This window comes from Pteropus vampyrus, unplaced genomic scaffold (assembly GCF_000151845.1).
Source record: "Pteropus vampyrus isolate Shadow unplaced genomic scaffold, Pvam_2.0 Scaffold98, whole genome shotgun sequence".
Classification (NCBI taxonomy): domain Eukaryota; kingdom Metazoa; phylum Chordata; class Mammalia; order Chiroptera; family Pteropodidae; genus Pteropus; species Pteropus vampyrus.
The window spans coordinates 1,660,895-1,677,421 of record NW_011888879.1 but is presented as its reverse complement, the minus strand read 5'-3'; the positions used below and the strand labels follow the sequence as shown (position 1 = coordinate 1,677,421).

Below are 16,527 nucleotides of genomic sequence, written 5' to 3'. Positions count from 1 at the left end.
TTTATCTCAACGTTTTTAGTGATTTGTGTTTCTCTTTCAAGGAGCTCCATGCCTTAAGGCACCTGAAACATTAACAGCACAAGAAGGTAAGGTTACCAGGGCAGACTCCAACAACATGAAAAACGGATCTTTGCAAAACAGGTCCAAGATCAGCATCAAAGCTACGGTCTGCAGTCACCCTGCCCAATAATTCATGTCTTCCCGGTGCAGCTCATTGTTTTCTGGTGGGCAACTTGGTTGAAACCATATTCTCAAAGAAACTCCGTTTTGTGACAGGACCCCCATTAGCAGGCTCAGCCACATGACAGGCCTAGAAGCAGCCAGCACAACTGCTGGCGACGCTTGCCAATAAGCCAGATGCTGCCACATATTGGCATCTGGGTCCTGGAATAGCAACCATGTTCTCAGTCTGGCTAGGGATTCTGACCCGAGCTACGGAAGGAGACAAAGGAAGGAAAGAAAGAGACGGAGCAAGGGGAGGGAGGGCAGACTGTGCAAGAGTCTCCTGGTAATTTCCCTACCATGGATTTAGAGCTTCCACAACAAAAGGCTCGTTGGAAAGCTGCTACCAGCGCTGCAATGGGCGGGAGAGGTAGAGATGGGGAGCATTCTAAACCCGGCGAGCTGTGCTGGCACCTGGGGAGTGGGGGTGATTGATTCAAAAGGAGACAGCTGCAGCAGGCAGCAACCACTCTCTCCTCCTCTCCCTCAAACCATGATCGCCCACAGTGGAGATAAGCAACTGGATAGAGCTTAAATCTGCAGCGGAGGGACAGACAGTGGCAACATAAGGATGGCTGTCACTTTCTGCTTTCTGGGGGCCAAGATTTACCAGTGCCAGGAAGTCCAACTAAATGGCGAGGGTGAGATCCAGACCAGCGGTATCAAGGAAATCCTTACATTCAGGAGAAGTGTGGTCAGGGGTGTTTTTGTCACAGGAACAGGGTTCAGGCAAAAGGAAGCCCTGTGCCTTCAAGTGACTTTTGATACTAAGATATACAGAGGCCTGAGCGAAGCTTCAGGTCCTGCTGGAGTCATATTAGGTGGACGTATGGCCCAGGAGGGGTGGCTCAAACTGAAAGAAGTTTAGGGTTTGACGTAAGAAGTGAGAGGATAAAAAGCAGGCAGCAGTTCTTTCTCAAAATATCAAATTCTACCCCAGCATCCTTTACCCATATCACGTTTGTCAAGAGTTGCTCAGGGACGTCCACTTGAAAGACAGGTTACAGGAGCAAGAGAATGAGAGACAGAATGCGCGGTGAAAAAGATCCTGGCCTCTGCAGTCAGAAGGCTGGGGGAAGAGCCCCAAGGGTCATTCACCAGCAGGAAGTGGGAGTGTTCGTGGGAACCTCTGCCTACCATTAGAAAAATTGTGCAAAGCATGTCTTACTGATAGTGGTTTAAGCAATAAAGTCATTTTTTAAAAAAGACAGTACATTATTATTGAAGTTGAGTCCAGACATAGCAAGAACACAGAGACAGAGGAAAAGCTGCTGACAATAATCCCACCTGCCGAAAACATAGTCATCCAGTTTGTAGATGCCGAGAGGGCAAATGTATACTTGGTCAAAACATATTTCACTGATAATCTCATCTAATAACCCTTAGAAACAAGTCTTAAAGTAAGAAATAAGAAGACAGTGGGTCACCCACATCCCTTGCACTGTCACACACACGCTTTACCTTCAGGGAGCATCTAATACATTTCACTTTACTCTTGTGAAGCTTAATGCCCATTTTCAACAGGCAAAGCTAAGTTTACCCAGACAGCATTCCTAGCTGAGTGCCTCAGTTCTAAACAGAATACTAAACAGATCCAGAACACATCAGACTAAAATGAGAACATTCTGGTGTTTTTGCTAAGTTTTAGTCTTTACATTTAGATTTTGAATAAGGCAGGGACCCGACACTAAATGTCCACTATTGTTCTGCTTAAAAAACAAAAAACCCAACAATATACAAGTAATCAAGAAAGCTGTAATTAAAACTTGATATTTATTCTATTTCTAAAACAGTTTTGAGATAACAGAAGCTGTCGATAGAGGGTGGGTCATTTGACTCTAGAGAACTGACAGAATCACGCCCCCCATGTGCTCCTCCTTTTGCCCACCTCCTGATTCTCTTTACCCAGCTGGCTTTTCCCCTTCCCCTTTCCCTTTGTCTTCCTCCTCATTATCTGTCTTTTCCTGTGCCTTGTTTCCACTGATCCAAGGACCCTGTGGGCCAGCCTCCTGGGAAACACGCTGAGTGTTGGGAATTGTCTTCAAACTCAAAACACATACCGCAGGGAAAGGTGCTTATGTTCAAAAAGGCAGAGGCGACGAGCTGATGTTAAACTAAGCCAATGGTTCTCAAACTTGATCGTGCATCAGAATCACCTGGAAGAACGTGTAAAAACAGGCTTCTGAGCAGGCCCTCTGTTCTGATTCAGTAGACCTGAGATAGGGTTCAAGAATTTGCATTTCTTCTGACAGGTTTTGAGGAGATGCTAATAAGGATGGTCTGAGGATCACTTGTTTTTTCATGTCTCCGAAATGTTTTTATTTGAGAATAATTTCAAACTTAAAGAAAAGGCGCAAGAACAGTAAAAATCACCTTATCCTCTTGACCCAGATCGGGACCATGTTTTGAGAACCACTGAGCTAAACAAAATGCATGTGAGAGGCCTGGTGCAGAGAACCACCACCCAGCAGGGTGCACTGCCTGCTAAGAGCGAGAGCAGAAAACCATCCAAAGAGAAAGCAGATCAACTACTTAAGGGCAAAATATAGGGGCCCTCTCGGTGCCTTTACTCTCTCTTTGTCTCTCACTGTCCCTCTCTCTGCCTCTGAGAGGAGACCACACTCTGTGGAGTGTTACCCCTTTTCTGATAAACTTTCCTTTTGATTCTTAAAAAAAAAAGGCAAAATATGGGAAGAAGTGTCACAAAATGATCAAAGAAAGTGAGTTGGGACCCAGGAGTTTTAAGATCTGAACAGTAAATATCATTATCAACCAATGGGGGAAAGTGTATAAGCTCTCCTGATTTGTCTCTTTGGTGATTCCTGTGGGGTGATTTTACGAACAACAAATCCACAAACTCCTAGTATTAACTGGCTTCAAGAAAGCAAAAAAGCAATTATTTGACAGGGAAATTCTCCTCCGTACACTTGAGAGACATGGACGAGAGGACAATTACCTTTGTGTTCTACCGCCTTAACTCAGGACTTTGTATCTTCCCTGAATTTCTGCAATAACTTCTGATCTTTCTGCCTGTATTGCTCTCTCCAATTTATTCTCCATTCTAACCCTAAATTATCTAACGGCAGGTTGCAATAATGTCAGCTCTGTAAGAACCTTGACTATTTCCCTACAACCGAGAGAAGGATGTCCAAATGTCTCAGCATGGCATTTAATCTGGCCCCAACGTACTTTTCACATTCATGTACCTATAAACCAGCCAGAATGAATACACACAGCTTTATGCATTCCCATCTCCACGCCTTTGTACATGACTGTCTTTTTTGTTGTTGTTGTTCCCCTGGAAACTTTTCTTCTCTCCAAACAAAATCTTGGGGAAAAAAAAGAAGTCCTTATGTTTAAAAATACTATTCAAACTTCAAGGTCCTGCTCCCACACAGGAAGCTTTCCTGCAGTCCCTCAGATCTCTCCTTTGTACGCTAACCTGTCCCTTGTAACACAACATTCTGCCCTACTTATTATTTATGCTTTCTTTCCCCCGAGTTTCATAAGGTCCTTGAAGGCAGGCACCATGTCTTTTGTTCAGTGACCAGTGAAGCACATGAGGGGGGAAAAGGTAGATGAAGAGAAGATGAAGAGAGGAAGAAGGAACGAGAGAACGACAGGAGCACACGGTGAGGGGGAAAGTTCAGTTTCAAAGTGTTCTTAGTCATTCAGAAACTTTTGGCTGAAGCTAGATCCTTCAACTATACCATTTTCTTTCCAGAGCAATTCTGAGAAACTGAATAGTTGTACAAGTTTTCCTCTGTCTTGCCAACAGTATACCTCCCTCTCTTCTTGTTTTCTATGTCGCTATTGAGTCGAATATATCTATATCTATATCTATATCTATATATATCTTCCATGTGATAAGGGCGACAGACAGCACATTGTGGTCACTCTTTTTAACACTGAAACAGGCTCGAGTCCCTTTACATTCATCAAATCTCCTTTGACTTTAAATCTAGCTCAACGAAGAAGGCTCTCGACTGCTTCAGGAACCTGGGCTGATGCACCTGACGAGTGCCCTGCTTCATTTCTCTAGACCATCTCAATTTCCTTTCTTACACCTCCGAAAATTTTCTCTGCCTCAATTTCTCCCTGAAATGAGTTTCCTGGAAAGAAGTCACATGATAGGGACAAAAGACGCAGAGCTATATCATCTGACTATATATTTCCACTATCGTAAATCTTTGTCAAAAGGAAGCTTGTGCTTGTTTCCTATTTATAGTCCTTGAGAGAATAAGTGATGCCAAGTCACAAAAACCTGTAGCACTTTGCTTCCCATTTCTCTATTGCTATTCTATTTACAACTTTCTTTAGAAAAAGCTGACTTCACAGCTTTTGCCAGTTAGTAACCCTTCAAAATAAGGACTTCATGTGAAATCCTTTAAATGAGCTGGTAGACATCAAATACTCAAAAGTCGAAATTACCTAGACTGGTAGAGGTTAATGTTCTGCATTAAACAGAAGCAGAAAGTATCAATTTTGTACTCTGATTACGCCTGCCAAAGAACTGAGTCAAATAAACACATAAAACGTGATAGATGAAGGCAACGGGGTAGGAACAGCATCACAGTGATTGAGAAAGGTCTAAGAAGTGAGCAGATGTAGGTGTGTCCTAACCTCCTTTCACCTCTTCGTACTTCTATCTGGACCTTTAACTCTCCTTCTCCAGTGTAGAGCTGACTGAGAAAGAACCTTTTAATATTTCATTCTATTTATAATTTTTATAGCCACATAACCACTAAGGGCAATGCTACTGAGAGGGTATGTGGCAGCAACCCAAGTAAGTATCTGGGATTACTAGAAAAATAATTAGAGGAAAACAGTTAAGTACCAATTTAAGATTTTCATTAACCTTGTCTTTCTACTCTGTTGGTTTATCAAATTAGTTCACTCTGAAAAACAGAAAGTCCATCATATGCTTGTTCTATATAGGTGAGGGAACAGGTCTAGAATAGTTACTCAATTAAGGTTAAAAGGCTAGTCAGTCACAGAGATAGGATCAGGATACCACTCTTAAGCCTTTCTATTACATTCCTCAATCCTCAGAGAAAGAGCCTGAAATACCAGGCTTCATTACTCAGAGCATTTAGACACACCAGAGCTTAAATCCACTACTCTAAGAAAGATGATCTATCTTATGCTCTGGCCTTTGCTATAAAGTAATCCCTAAGTCAGTCCAATAAAGATGCTGTAAGACACCCCTTGAAATGCAAAGAGCCTTTCAGTGCTAGAGTCAGATTTCTTTGTATTTGGATTCCTAAATGGCAGGCAAGCGATTTCAACTATGTGTGGGGTCCTAATATGATATTACTCGTCGTAGCATGAATATTACTTATAAATTTTATACTCTTCAATATAAGCAATATATGAAAGCAAAACTCAGTCCTGGTCCACAATGACTCTGAAATAAGATAGGAGAGAAAAAGCTTGAGAGTCAAAACACAAGAATTATAGCCATTTAAAAATATTTAAAAGGCAGGTTTAAATATATTATCAAGAGTCCAGTTATTATAACAAACAAGTCGAAAAGATCTATGTCTCAGAAAGTATTAACTCGTGCCATAGTTAAAACGAATTGCTCAAATGATGGCATTCCTTTCTACTCTTAAGGAGCTTAACTTACCCACATGTGAAACAGAAATGGTAGATTTTCATATCATATCTTCAGATAGGTGGCAATACACCATACTGTTACTGGCAACTGCTAGAAAAGCTCTTATTAAGAGAATAGTAAATAACAGTCAATGACACTGGTAATTTCTTATAAAAATATAAAATCAAATGAGAGCAGAGGCTTGAACAGATGTTTGTACAGCAGTGTTCATAATGACATTGTTCACAACCAAAAGGCGGAAACACCCAAATGTCCACTGACAGATAAATGGCTAAACAAAATGTGGTCTATACATATAATGGAATATTATTCAGCCTTAAAAAAATGAAATTTTGATATATGGTACATCATAATGAAAACATTATGCTAAGTAAAACAAGCCAGATTCCACATATATGAGACACCTAGTAGAAGAGTCAAATTCATAGAAACAGAAAGCAGAATAGTGGTTATTGGGGGCTGGGAGACAAGGAATGGGAAGTTACTATTTAATGGGTAGGAAGTTTCAGTTTGAGATGATTAAAAAGTTCTGAGGTGCACAGTGGTGGCAGCTGAGTAAAACGTGAATGAACTTAATGCCACTGAATGTATGCTTAAAAGTGGTTAAAATGGTAAATATTATGTTATGTATATTTTACCACACCAAAAAAAAAAAAGAGAGAGAGAAATACTACATGGCAAGTTCTTTCATGATTTTGACCCATATGACATGCTCAAAAACAAGCAAACAAAAAACAGTATCAGCCACAGCATTAGAAATATCATTTCTAATAATAATTATACACCACCAAATAAAAACAGACTTGGGTTCATCAACCCAAAGCCATTTATCCTCTGTTTATTACTAAAATAATTCATGTCCACCATGATAATGAATGACATATTTAAATTAGGTACAAGTTCCAAACAAACATACAGAAAAAGAGAGAGAAATCGAAGCAACAGAATGGTGTCAGCACATTCACACAGCAACCATCTGTTGACATTACCATCCTCTGAATCCAAAGGACCAAAATCATGTGGGAGGGCTGGGCGCTCCATCTTCGTTGTGAAGTCCTACTTTCATGTCATAGGGCACTTCTGGAAGGAAGCTCTGTGATGGCCAGCTCTAAACACTTGCAGATTTCCTACTAGTCCTACGCAGGAAGTCATTCTTGAGTCTCACCTGCATGAATTCCTGTTATGAGGCCAGGAGGCTGGTGAGTTGAAACCCAGTTCCAGGGAGTGATGTCATCTTGACTGAACTATGAACCTGGTGACCTGCTCCCCATCCTGGTGTTGTTGCAGCCTTTCAGCGGGGATTCAGGTTATAAGGGAACCAGAAAGGAAAAAAGGGGAATAGGATAAGAGCAAAAGGAAAAATGCTTGCAGATTTCCTTTGTTTCACTAAATCATTTTCTGCTCTCATTGAATTTGATAGGATGACCTGGCCGGTGGCAGATGGAAGCTGTACAGCTGCTCTTGGAACAGGGGTAGGCTCTCACACGTAGGCTCTCACACAAAGGATTAAAACATATGGAAAGCTTTCATTATTTCTGGTGGCACCTAAATTGGAAATAGTGCCTTATTCTCTCTTCTTTGGATAAAGGTAAAAAAAGACATTAACACTTTAAAAACATTTGTAAATTGTTGTAAACAGTGCATGACTAAAGGAGTTATCTTAGCAACATAAAGAAATAGCAAATACCAATGTTGGAGACATGTAAATACTCATATTCTTTCTATACACTGTCAAGTAGATTAGGAGGTCAACTCTGAAAATCCCAGCACTATAAGTAACAAGATGGGATTGCCATTTGATTCCATTTAAATGAGACCCTTTGGTTCTCAGTACACTCAGCCAACAACCTCAAAGAAAGTCAAGGATAGAAAACAGCAGAAACTGCTAACATTCCAAGACGGAGGGATGAGAGGCCTTTCTACAAGAAAAAAAGAAAAATCTTCAAGAATTAAATGATGGAGAGATTTAAATTTTTACCACATTTATTTTACATCATGATTTCTTAGTCATTAAGTTGATACAATTTGGGTAAATAAATACTCCCTTCCCTTTTCTGTTGCATATGTTTTAGGGGTAGGAAGAAGAGGATAAGAGGGAATAAGCAAAGGGTTTAGGAAGTGGAAAGATAAGGCTGAAGAGAGAGACTGAGTGAGTATTCATATGAACCCTTCGGGAAGCAGTATCAACCAAACACGTATAGAGTTGACATCACGAAGTGTTTCCTTGTCATGTGGACTTCTAAAGGCGTGAAACGATTTGGGACCGCATTCGACATACATCAGTTATATGGCATCATGATCCATGTTTCCTATCAAACGTGACGTGTATATTCTTTTTTCCTCACTTTTTAGGTTTCATAGATGATATCATTCATGAAGCCAATATTAATTTGATCATAAAAACCAATCCTGGTTAGCAGAAAACATGGTTAGCCGCCATGTAAAGGTCCTCCTTTTGAAGTAATGCTTAATTCTACACTTGAAGTTTCTTATCAGGGGAAGTTCTTGGAGGGCATTCCTTTTCAGTGGGGTTTACAACTCTTCTGCAGCACTAAATGCAGATAAAATAAAGATCGTACATAGCAGCCCCTTGCAAGTGCAGCCAATATCTTGTCCAGACATTAATTACAAAGGAATTACTCTCTTTAGGCCTTTTTCTTCCCCCATTTCCTCTAAGGTCTTTATCCCAATGCTTTGGTGCTTCATAAGTGCCTGTGAGGCAGAGCTGCCTCTGTGCTAGAGACGACTGTCCCAGAAAGGTTCAGAGTGTGTGCAGACAGCCCTGCGTTGTGTTCATCTCATCAGTTCTGCCCAATCCACAGGAGTAAAAAATGGATGAGATTTGATATCTTCAACACCTGCGACTCCAGCACCAAGACGCTCCACAGGGTTGAACTGCAACAGCTAACAAAGAAGATTTAGTGACTAAGAGGAATCCAAGGAACGAATCAAAGGAAAACAAAAATATATGCAAGAACTTCTAAACTCAACCTCAGTGACAAATGGACTTAACAACCAACTGACTACATTTCCCTGAAAGGAAGCTATGTCTCCCCATCACTCTAGCTGTGAGGTGATGAGGGACATCTGAGTTTATGGCTTTTCAACTGATTTGAAACATGACCTTGAGTAACTCACTTTCTTTCTGTCATCCTCATGTAGTATAACAGGAGAGTTACACTTACCAATTTCCTATTCCAAAACTACAATGTGACATTAATTTGACATTGTGCCAAATTCTGAGAGGTCCAGTTACTCCTTTCATAATTAGAAAGCTTCAAAGGCACAGTAAGTCTTTCAACCCCTAGTGAATTAAATATGCACTGGGACTAAGCTTTACCTAAAGTCTGAATTAGTCAATTCTTATTCCAAAATCGCTTTCTTGGAATAGCTGACTCACATGAAATAATTAGATCCACTGAGTAAAACATGTTTGAGTTCTTCATTATTAGGAATCATGTATAAAATCAGTTAATACTATTATATGCAACAGAATTGTTGAGTGTAGGAAAATAGAAGTAGTCATATACAATTTTAGTATACTCTAGGCATGCTAGAAAAATGTGTCTTGAGATATTCATACATCAAGTTTTTGTTTCAACAGCCGTGCTTAGGGATAATTTATATAGTATAAAATTTACCTATTGTAAATGTACAATTCAATGATTCTTAATAAATTTAAAGAGTTGTAGAACCATTACCACTATCCAGTTTTAGAACACTTTGATCACCCTAAAAAGTTTCCTCGTGCTGTTTGCAGTTACTCCTCACTTCCATCTCCAGCCCTACGCAACCACTGATCTGCTTTCTGTCTCCATAAACTTGCCCTTCCTGGATATTTTATGTCAATGGAATCATAAAATATGTTGTCTTTTGCAGCTGCTTTCTTTCACTTTGCATAATGTTATTGAGATTCACCCATGTTGTAGCAGATATCAACAATCCATTCCTTTTTATTTATGAATAGCATTCCACTGTTTGGATATAACACATTTTGTTAATCTATTCACTATATAATGGACATAAGGACTTTCCAGATTGAGGTTATAATGAATACAATTGCTATTAACATTCACATATGTGTCTTTGTGTGGCCATATGTTTTCATTTCTCTTATGGACATTCCTAAGAGTGGAACTGCTAAGTCATGTGGTAAGTTTATGTTTAACTTTTTAAGAAACTGCCAAACTTTTCTGAAGTAGCTGTGCCATTTTACATTCTCACCAGCAATGTATGAGGGTTCCAGTTTCTCTGCATCCTTAACAACACCTGATACAGTCTATCTTTTTGATTACAGCCCTTCTAGTGGGCATTAGTGGTCTCATATTATGGTGTTAATTTGCACTCCCTAATGACTAATGGCAGGCGCATCTTTTCATGTCCTTATTAGCTTCCTTGGTGAGTCTTTACTGCTTTTATAATAAGTTGTCTACTTATTGATTTATAAGAGTTCTTTATACACTCTGAATACAGGTCCTTTATCAGTTCCATGATTTGCAAATATTTCTCCCAGTCTTTGGCTTGTTTTGTCACTTTCTTACTAATGTTATCCAGTGCAAAAGTTTTAAATTTTAATAAAGCCCACATTACCAATTTTTTTCTTTTTGGTGCCATGCCTAATAACTCTTTGCCTAACCCAAGGTCATGAAGATTTTCGATGTTTTCTTCTACAGTTCTTACAGTTTTAGCTCCCATAGGTCTATGAGCTATTCTGAGTTATGTTTACATATGGTACAAAGTAAGGGTCTTAGTTCATTTTGGTTTTAGCATGAAATTATTTAATTTTCCCAGCACCATTTGTTGAGAAGACTTTTTTCATCACCAAATTATCTTGGCATCTTTATTAAAAATCAATTGACCATAAACGTATGAGTTTATTCCCAGAGTCTCAATTTCAATCCATTGAGCTATATGCCTATCTTTGCTCTAATAACACAGTAATTAAGTAATTACACTGAGTGTGGATATATCAGGTAGTGTAAGTCCTCCAACTTTGTTCTCTTTCAAAATTGTTTCGGATATTCTAGGTCTCTTGTCTTTTCATATACATTTTGGAGTCAGCTAAACGTTTCCCAATTTTACTCATCTTTTCAAAGATCTAACTTCACTTTTATTCTTCTCTTTTCTATTTCATTGATTTCTGCCAACTTTCAATTTACTTTCCTTTTTATAATTTCTCTAGTTTCTATCTCTAGTTTCTTAAGGTGCGAGGTGACATTTTTGAGATCTTTTTTCTTTACTGATGTTGAAACTTGTTTCATAGCATGTCATATGATCTATATAGGAGAATGTTCCACGTGCATGTGATAAGAATGTATTCTGCAATCGCTGTGTAGAGTGTTCTATATATATCCGTTAGAGTTGTTTGATAATGTCTGAGTCTTCTTTATATCTTTGCTGATTATCTATCGATTATCAAGAATGGGTATTGAAGCTTCCATTTATTATTATTGGATTGCCTATTTTTCCCTGCAATTTGGTCAGATTTTGCTTCATATGCTTTGAGGCTGTTATTAGAGCAACACAACTATATTTGTTATATCTTTCTATGTATTGACCATTTTATCATTACGAAACATCTGTCTTAGTCTCTAGTAAGTCTCTTGTCTTGATACCTATTTTGTCTGGTATTTAATATAGCCACTCCTGCTCTCTTACGGTTACTGTTTGTATGGTCTGTCTTTTCCTATCCTTTTTCTTTCTACCTATTTGTGTCTTTGAATTTAAGGTGTGTCTCTCGTACACAAAAGATATGTGGGTTTTACTTTTTCTATCCAGTTTAACAATTTCTGCCTTTTGTTTGGCATGGTTAGACTTTCACATTCAATGTAATTATTGATATGGTGGGTTTACATTTGCCGTTTGCTACTTGTTTTCTATATCTACTGTCTTTTTTCTCTTTTACTGCCTTTTTTTGTGTCAAATACTTTTTACTGTACTATTTTGAATCCTCTATTAATTTTATTTTACTATTTTTAGGGGTTGCTGTAAAGATTACAATATACATTTTACATATCGCAATCTACTTCAGATTAATACTAACTTAATTCCAATGAAATGTAGAAACTCTGCTCCACCAGAGCTCCATTCCTTCTGCCTTCTGTCTATTACTGTCACATATATGTTACATTCGTATATATTATAAACCCAACAGTACAGTGTTTTAATTGTTGCTGATACAATCTTATGAGTTTTTTTAAAGTTCAGAAGAAAAATGAGAAAAATGTATTTAGTCTTTTCTATTAACTCATTTTTAACATTCTATGGCTCTTCATTTTTCTCCTATAGATTTGAGTTACCAAATGATGTTGTTTCCCTTCAGCCTGAAGAACTTCCTGTATTATTTCTTCTATGGCAGGTCGCTAGCAATGAGTTTTCTGTCTTTATTTGGGAATTTACTTCATTTTAATTTTTGATGGATAATTATGCTGGATATAGAATTCTTGGTTGACAGTCATTTCTTTTCAGCATTTTGAATGTCTTTGCTTTTTGCTTTTTTATTTAGTTATCGTTGACATACTATATTGTTCATTTGTACAACATAATAATTTGACATCTGTAGATTTTGTGAAATGATCACCGCAGTAAGTCTAATTAACACTGTCGTCCATTGTTTTTGAAGAGAAGTGTGACATTAACGTATATGAGTTGTTTTCCTTTTGCTGCTTGCAAAATTTTCCTCTTTGATTTTGTCTTTCGGTTTGGCTATAGTATGTATCGATGTATTTATTTAAGGTCCACTGAGTTTCTTGGCTGCATCTCAATGTTTTTTCATCAAATTTAAGACATTTTCAGTCCTTATTTCCTCAAACATTTTTGCTGCCCCTTTCCCTCTTTCTTCTCCTTCTGGGATTCCCATTGTATATATATTGATATATCTGATATTGTCTCACAGGTCTCTGTAACCCTGTTCGTGTCTCTTCAATTTTTCAAATCTGTTTTTCAGATTGGATAATTTCTATTGTTCCATCTTCAAGTTCTTTGATTCTTCCTTCATTGTCACAAATTTGCTGTTGAGATACTCTAACGAATTTGTTTCCCCTAGCCAATTCTTCATTTCAATTATTTTCAACCTGAGAATTTCTTTGTTTCTTTTTAAAATATGTAATTTTTATCTCCTTATTGAGCATCTTTATTTGTTGATTCATTGTTGTCTTACTTCCTTTAATTTTTTAAGCATGGTTTCCCTTAGTTCTTTGAACATATTTATAATAACCACTTTGAAGTCTTTGTTAAATCCAAAATGTGGGGACACTTATAGAGACAATTTCTATTGACAGCTTTTTTCCCTGTATATTGATCATACTTTTTTTGTTTCTGTGCATATCTTATATTTTGCTGGAAAAGGGACATGTTAGAGAATACATTTTAGTAATGTATTTTAGTCTGATTTTCTTCCAACAAAGACTATTATCATTGCTGTTAGATGGTTTTTTGCTTAGTAACCTGTTTCACCTAAATCTGTAAATTTGCTTCCCCTACCCTACTGTAACAAGCAGCGGTTGATATCTCTGCTTATTTTCTTTCTTGTTTTTGTTTTTAAGCTTGACTTCCTACAGTTCACTTCTGTGTCTGTGTAGCTTAGTGGTCAACCAGTGATTGAAAAGAGGGTGTATTCAAATACAACAAAGTAGGCTAGGATATACAATGGGGTAAAGAAAGTATCCTCAATATGTGATATTGGCAAAACTGAACAGATACATACAAAAAATGAAACTGGACCACTTTCTTATGCCATTTCCAAAAATAATCTCAAAATGGATTAACTTAAATGTGAAGCATGAAACTACAAAATTCCTAGAAGAAGACACAGGCAGTAAACTCTTTTGACAGTGCTCTTAGCAATATCTTTTTGGATATGTCTCCTGGGGCAACGACAAAATAATAAACAAATGGGACTATATCAAACTAAAAAGTTTTTGCATAGCAAAGGAAACCATCAACAAAACAAAATGATACATCCAATAAGGAGTCCATATCCAAAATATATTAGAAACTCATACAACTTAACACCCCCATAAAAAAAAAAAAGCTATCCCCTTAAAAAATGGGCAGAGGAACTAAATAGACATTTTTCCCAAGAAGACATACAGATGGCCAACAGACAGATGAAAAGATGTTCAACATCACACTAGTCATCAGAGAAATACAAATCAAAACCATGATGAGACATCATCTCATATCTGTCAAGAGTGGAGATCATCAAAAAAATCAAAAAATATCAAGTGCTGGCAAGGATATGGAGAAAAAGGAAGCCCTGTACACTGTTAGTGGGATTGTAAATTGGTGCAGCCGCTATGGAAAACAGTATGGAGATTCCTCAAAGAAATTAAAAACAGAGCTTCCATACAATCCAGCAATTCCACTTCTGGGTATTTATCCAAAGAAAACAAAAACACAAATTTGAAATGATATACGCACCCCTGTGTTCACTGCAGCATTACTTAACAATAGCCAAGCTATGAAAGCATCTAGGTGTCCACTGATAGATGAATGGATAAAGAAAATGTGGTGTGTATTTATACAATGGAATATTACTCAGTAATAAAAAAGAATGAAATCTTGCCATTTATGACAACATAGATGGACCTAAAGGGTGTAATACTAAGTGAAATAAGTCAGGTAATGAAAGATAAATTCCATATGATTTCACTTCTACGTGAAATCTAAAACAAAACAAAACAAATGAATAAACAAAACAGAAAAAGACCCATAGATATAGAAAACAAACTGATGGTTGCCTAAGTGGAGGAAAGTGGGGGGCGGGGACAAACAAATATCTCAGCCACTAAAGATTATATGGGTAGGAGAACATAGTCAAAACTTAGGCCACTTTCAAGTCTGCTCTGCCCTGGTTTTTACCTCTCACTGAGATCTTTCCCTGTTCCTGCATGAAGCTTCAAGGTGGGTCCTCACAGCGTGCCCCAATCTGACCAAACCCTCGCAACTGACCAAGCATGGAAGAGAAAATGGGAGCAACCCCAGGAAAGAATGCCACAGAGTCCCACTGTTCTTTCCCACAGTTCCACTGTTTTTTAAGCTCAAACACTTTTCAGATTGTTGTATCCTTCTGATCAATTTCCAGAACACTGAGATGGTTGTTTTTGCCAATTATGTCTAACTGTATAATTTTCTTTTTGAGAAGAGAATTTGCCAACTTTCTCATATGACTATACCATTCAAATTTGAGATTATTCCCATAGCAAATAATTTTTTTCCACAGAATTCAGCCAACCGTAACTGAAATATTTAAATAATTCCTTTGCACTAATGGTTTTATACATATAGAAAATCTCACTATTCAAATTTAACCATGACTTCTATTTCTTCTCTTATTTCCTTTATTTCTATTTTTCTTTTATTCATTATTCATTCATTCAATTATTTGTATGAAAAAATATCAATTGTTTTCCTATAATGTGCCAGTCCACTAATTTTTGAGACCTTTTCACCTGGATCATCAGCAATTGCTTCATTCTTAACATTAGCAGTCCTATAATTCAACTATGCATTTCATTAAATTACAAATTACTGTATGTCATGGACCTTCAATATTGTCCTAGCAATAATAATAATACAAAACATTTATGTGACACTTATGGTGTGCCAGGTATTATTCTAAGTGCTTAATATAGGTTAATTCACTTAACTCACAACAAGTCTATGAATAGCTACTATTATTTCTTTTTTATAGATGAGAAAACAGAGACTCAGAGAAATTCAACAATTTGTTTTAAGATCATACAAGTAGGAAACAGAAACACAAGGTCTGAACCTAGGCACGACGGCTCCAGAATCCATGCTCTTAACCACACGTTACACTACCTCATGAGTGTGTGATTTGAGAATGCCAAGAATCTATTACTTCACTTTGATATTACCAAATTCACAAGGGGAGTGAAGCATATACTTTAAAAGACAACACTCACAGTCTTTTCACTTGAAATCATTGTATCTAGCATTCAAAATCACTAATATTTATTAAAGCTAACTGCTCAAAGAGTTTTTCTATTAGAAGTTGCTAAAATGTGTTAAGAGAAAAGCTATTATAAAAAATCATAAGAATATTCTAAATGTATCAAATGCATTTTTAAAATCAGACAATTTCTGTATACTAACTGAAATGTGGATGGCATCAGGCATTTTAATATAAATCTAAAATATCAAATATTGGAAAGAATTAACTATAATGATAGCATATTTTGTTGATATTTCATGAAACATGTAAGTTCTTTCTTCTTTGTTACAATTGGCTTTTCCACCTCCTTTCTAAAACATGACCTCATCATGAAATGTCAATTAACATTCATATTTTGATTTTTACTACAGTCAATTTACTTAGCTCATGGACTCCCCTATAAATTTGCAAGTGTAATTCTATAGGCAAAAGTATAATTTACTCACGACTATCTTGCATATTTTGCCATTTTAAATACTACGCCAGGTCTCAAGAGAGATCATGCAAAGATTCTACTGCTTTAGAGAATGTGTCAACTAGTGGCAAATCCAAGATAGTCACTGCCAACCTCTTTTCTCCTGAAGCTGAGCAATAAAGCCACAGAAATTTGTTTTGAAAGTTTTTTTTTCTCATATATCTTGACAAAGTAACTATGTCATAATTAACTAAATGCACGCTGGGAAGTACAAACATACATGCTCTGAGGATTTGCAAAATATAAATATCT

At 37.2% G+C, this 16,527-nt stretch overlaps 1 protein-coding gene across 16 annotated transcripts in view; it reads right to left on the bottom strand.

The window, feature by feature from the left end:
* RPS6KC1 (ribosomal protein S6 kinase C1) overlaps positions 1-16,527 on the bottom strand; it is a 230,633-nt gene that overhangs the window by 90,146 nt on the left and 123,960 nt on the right. For 6 of the 16 annotated variants that reach the window (XM_023533218.1, XM_011364526.2, XM_023533220.1 and 3 more), the window contains one exon: positions 6,471-8,746. The exons of the other annotated variants lie outside the window; for them this stretch is intronic. In XM_023533218.1, coding sequence (XP_023388986.1) covers positions 8,636-8,746 — 111 coding nt within the window. In that variant the 3' untranslated portion in view covers positions 6,471-8,635. Of the gene's footprint in view, positions 1-6,470; positions 8,747-16,527 lie in introns of those variants that run through there. 16 annotated transcript variants of the gene reach the window in all.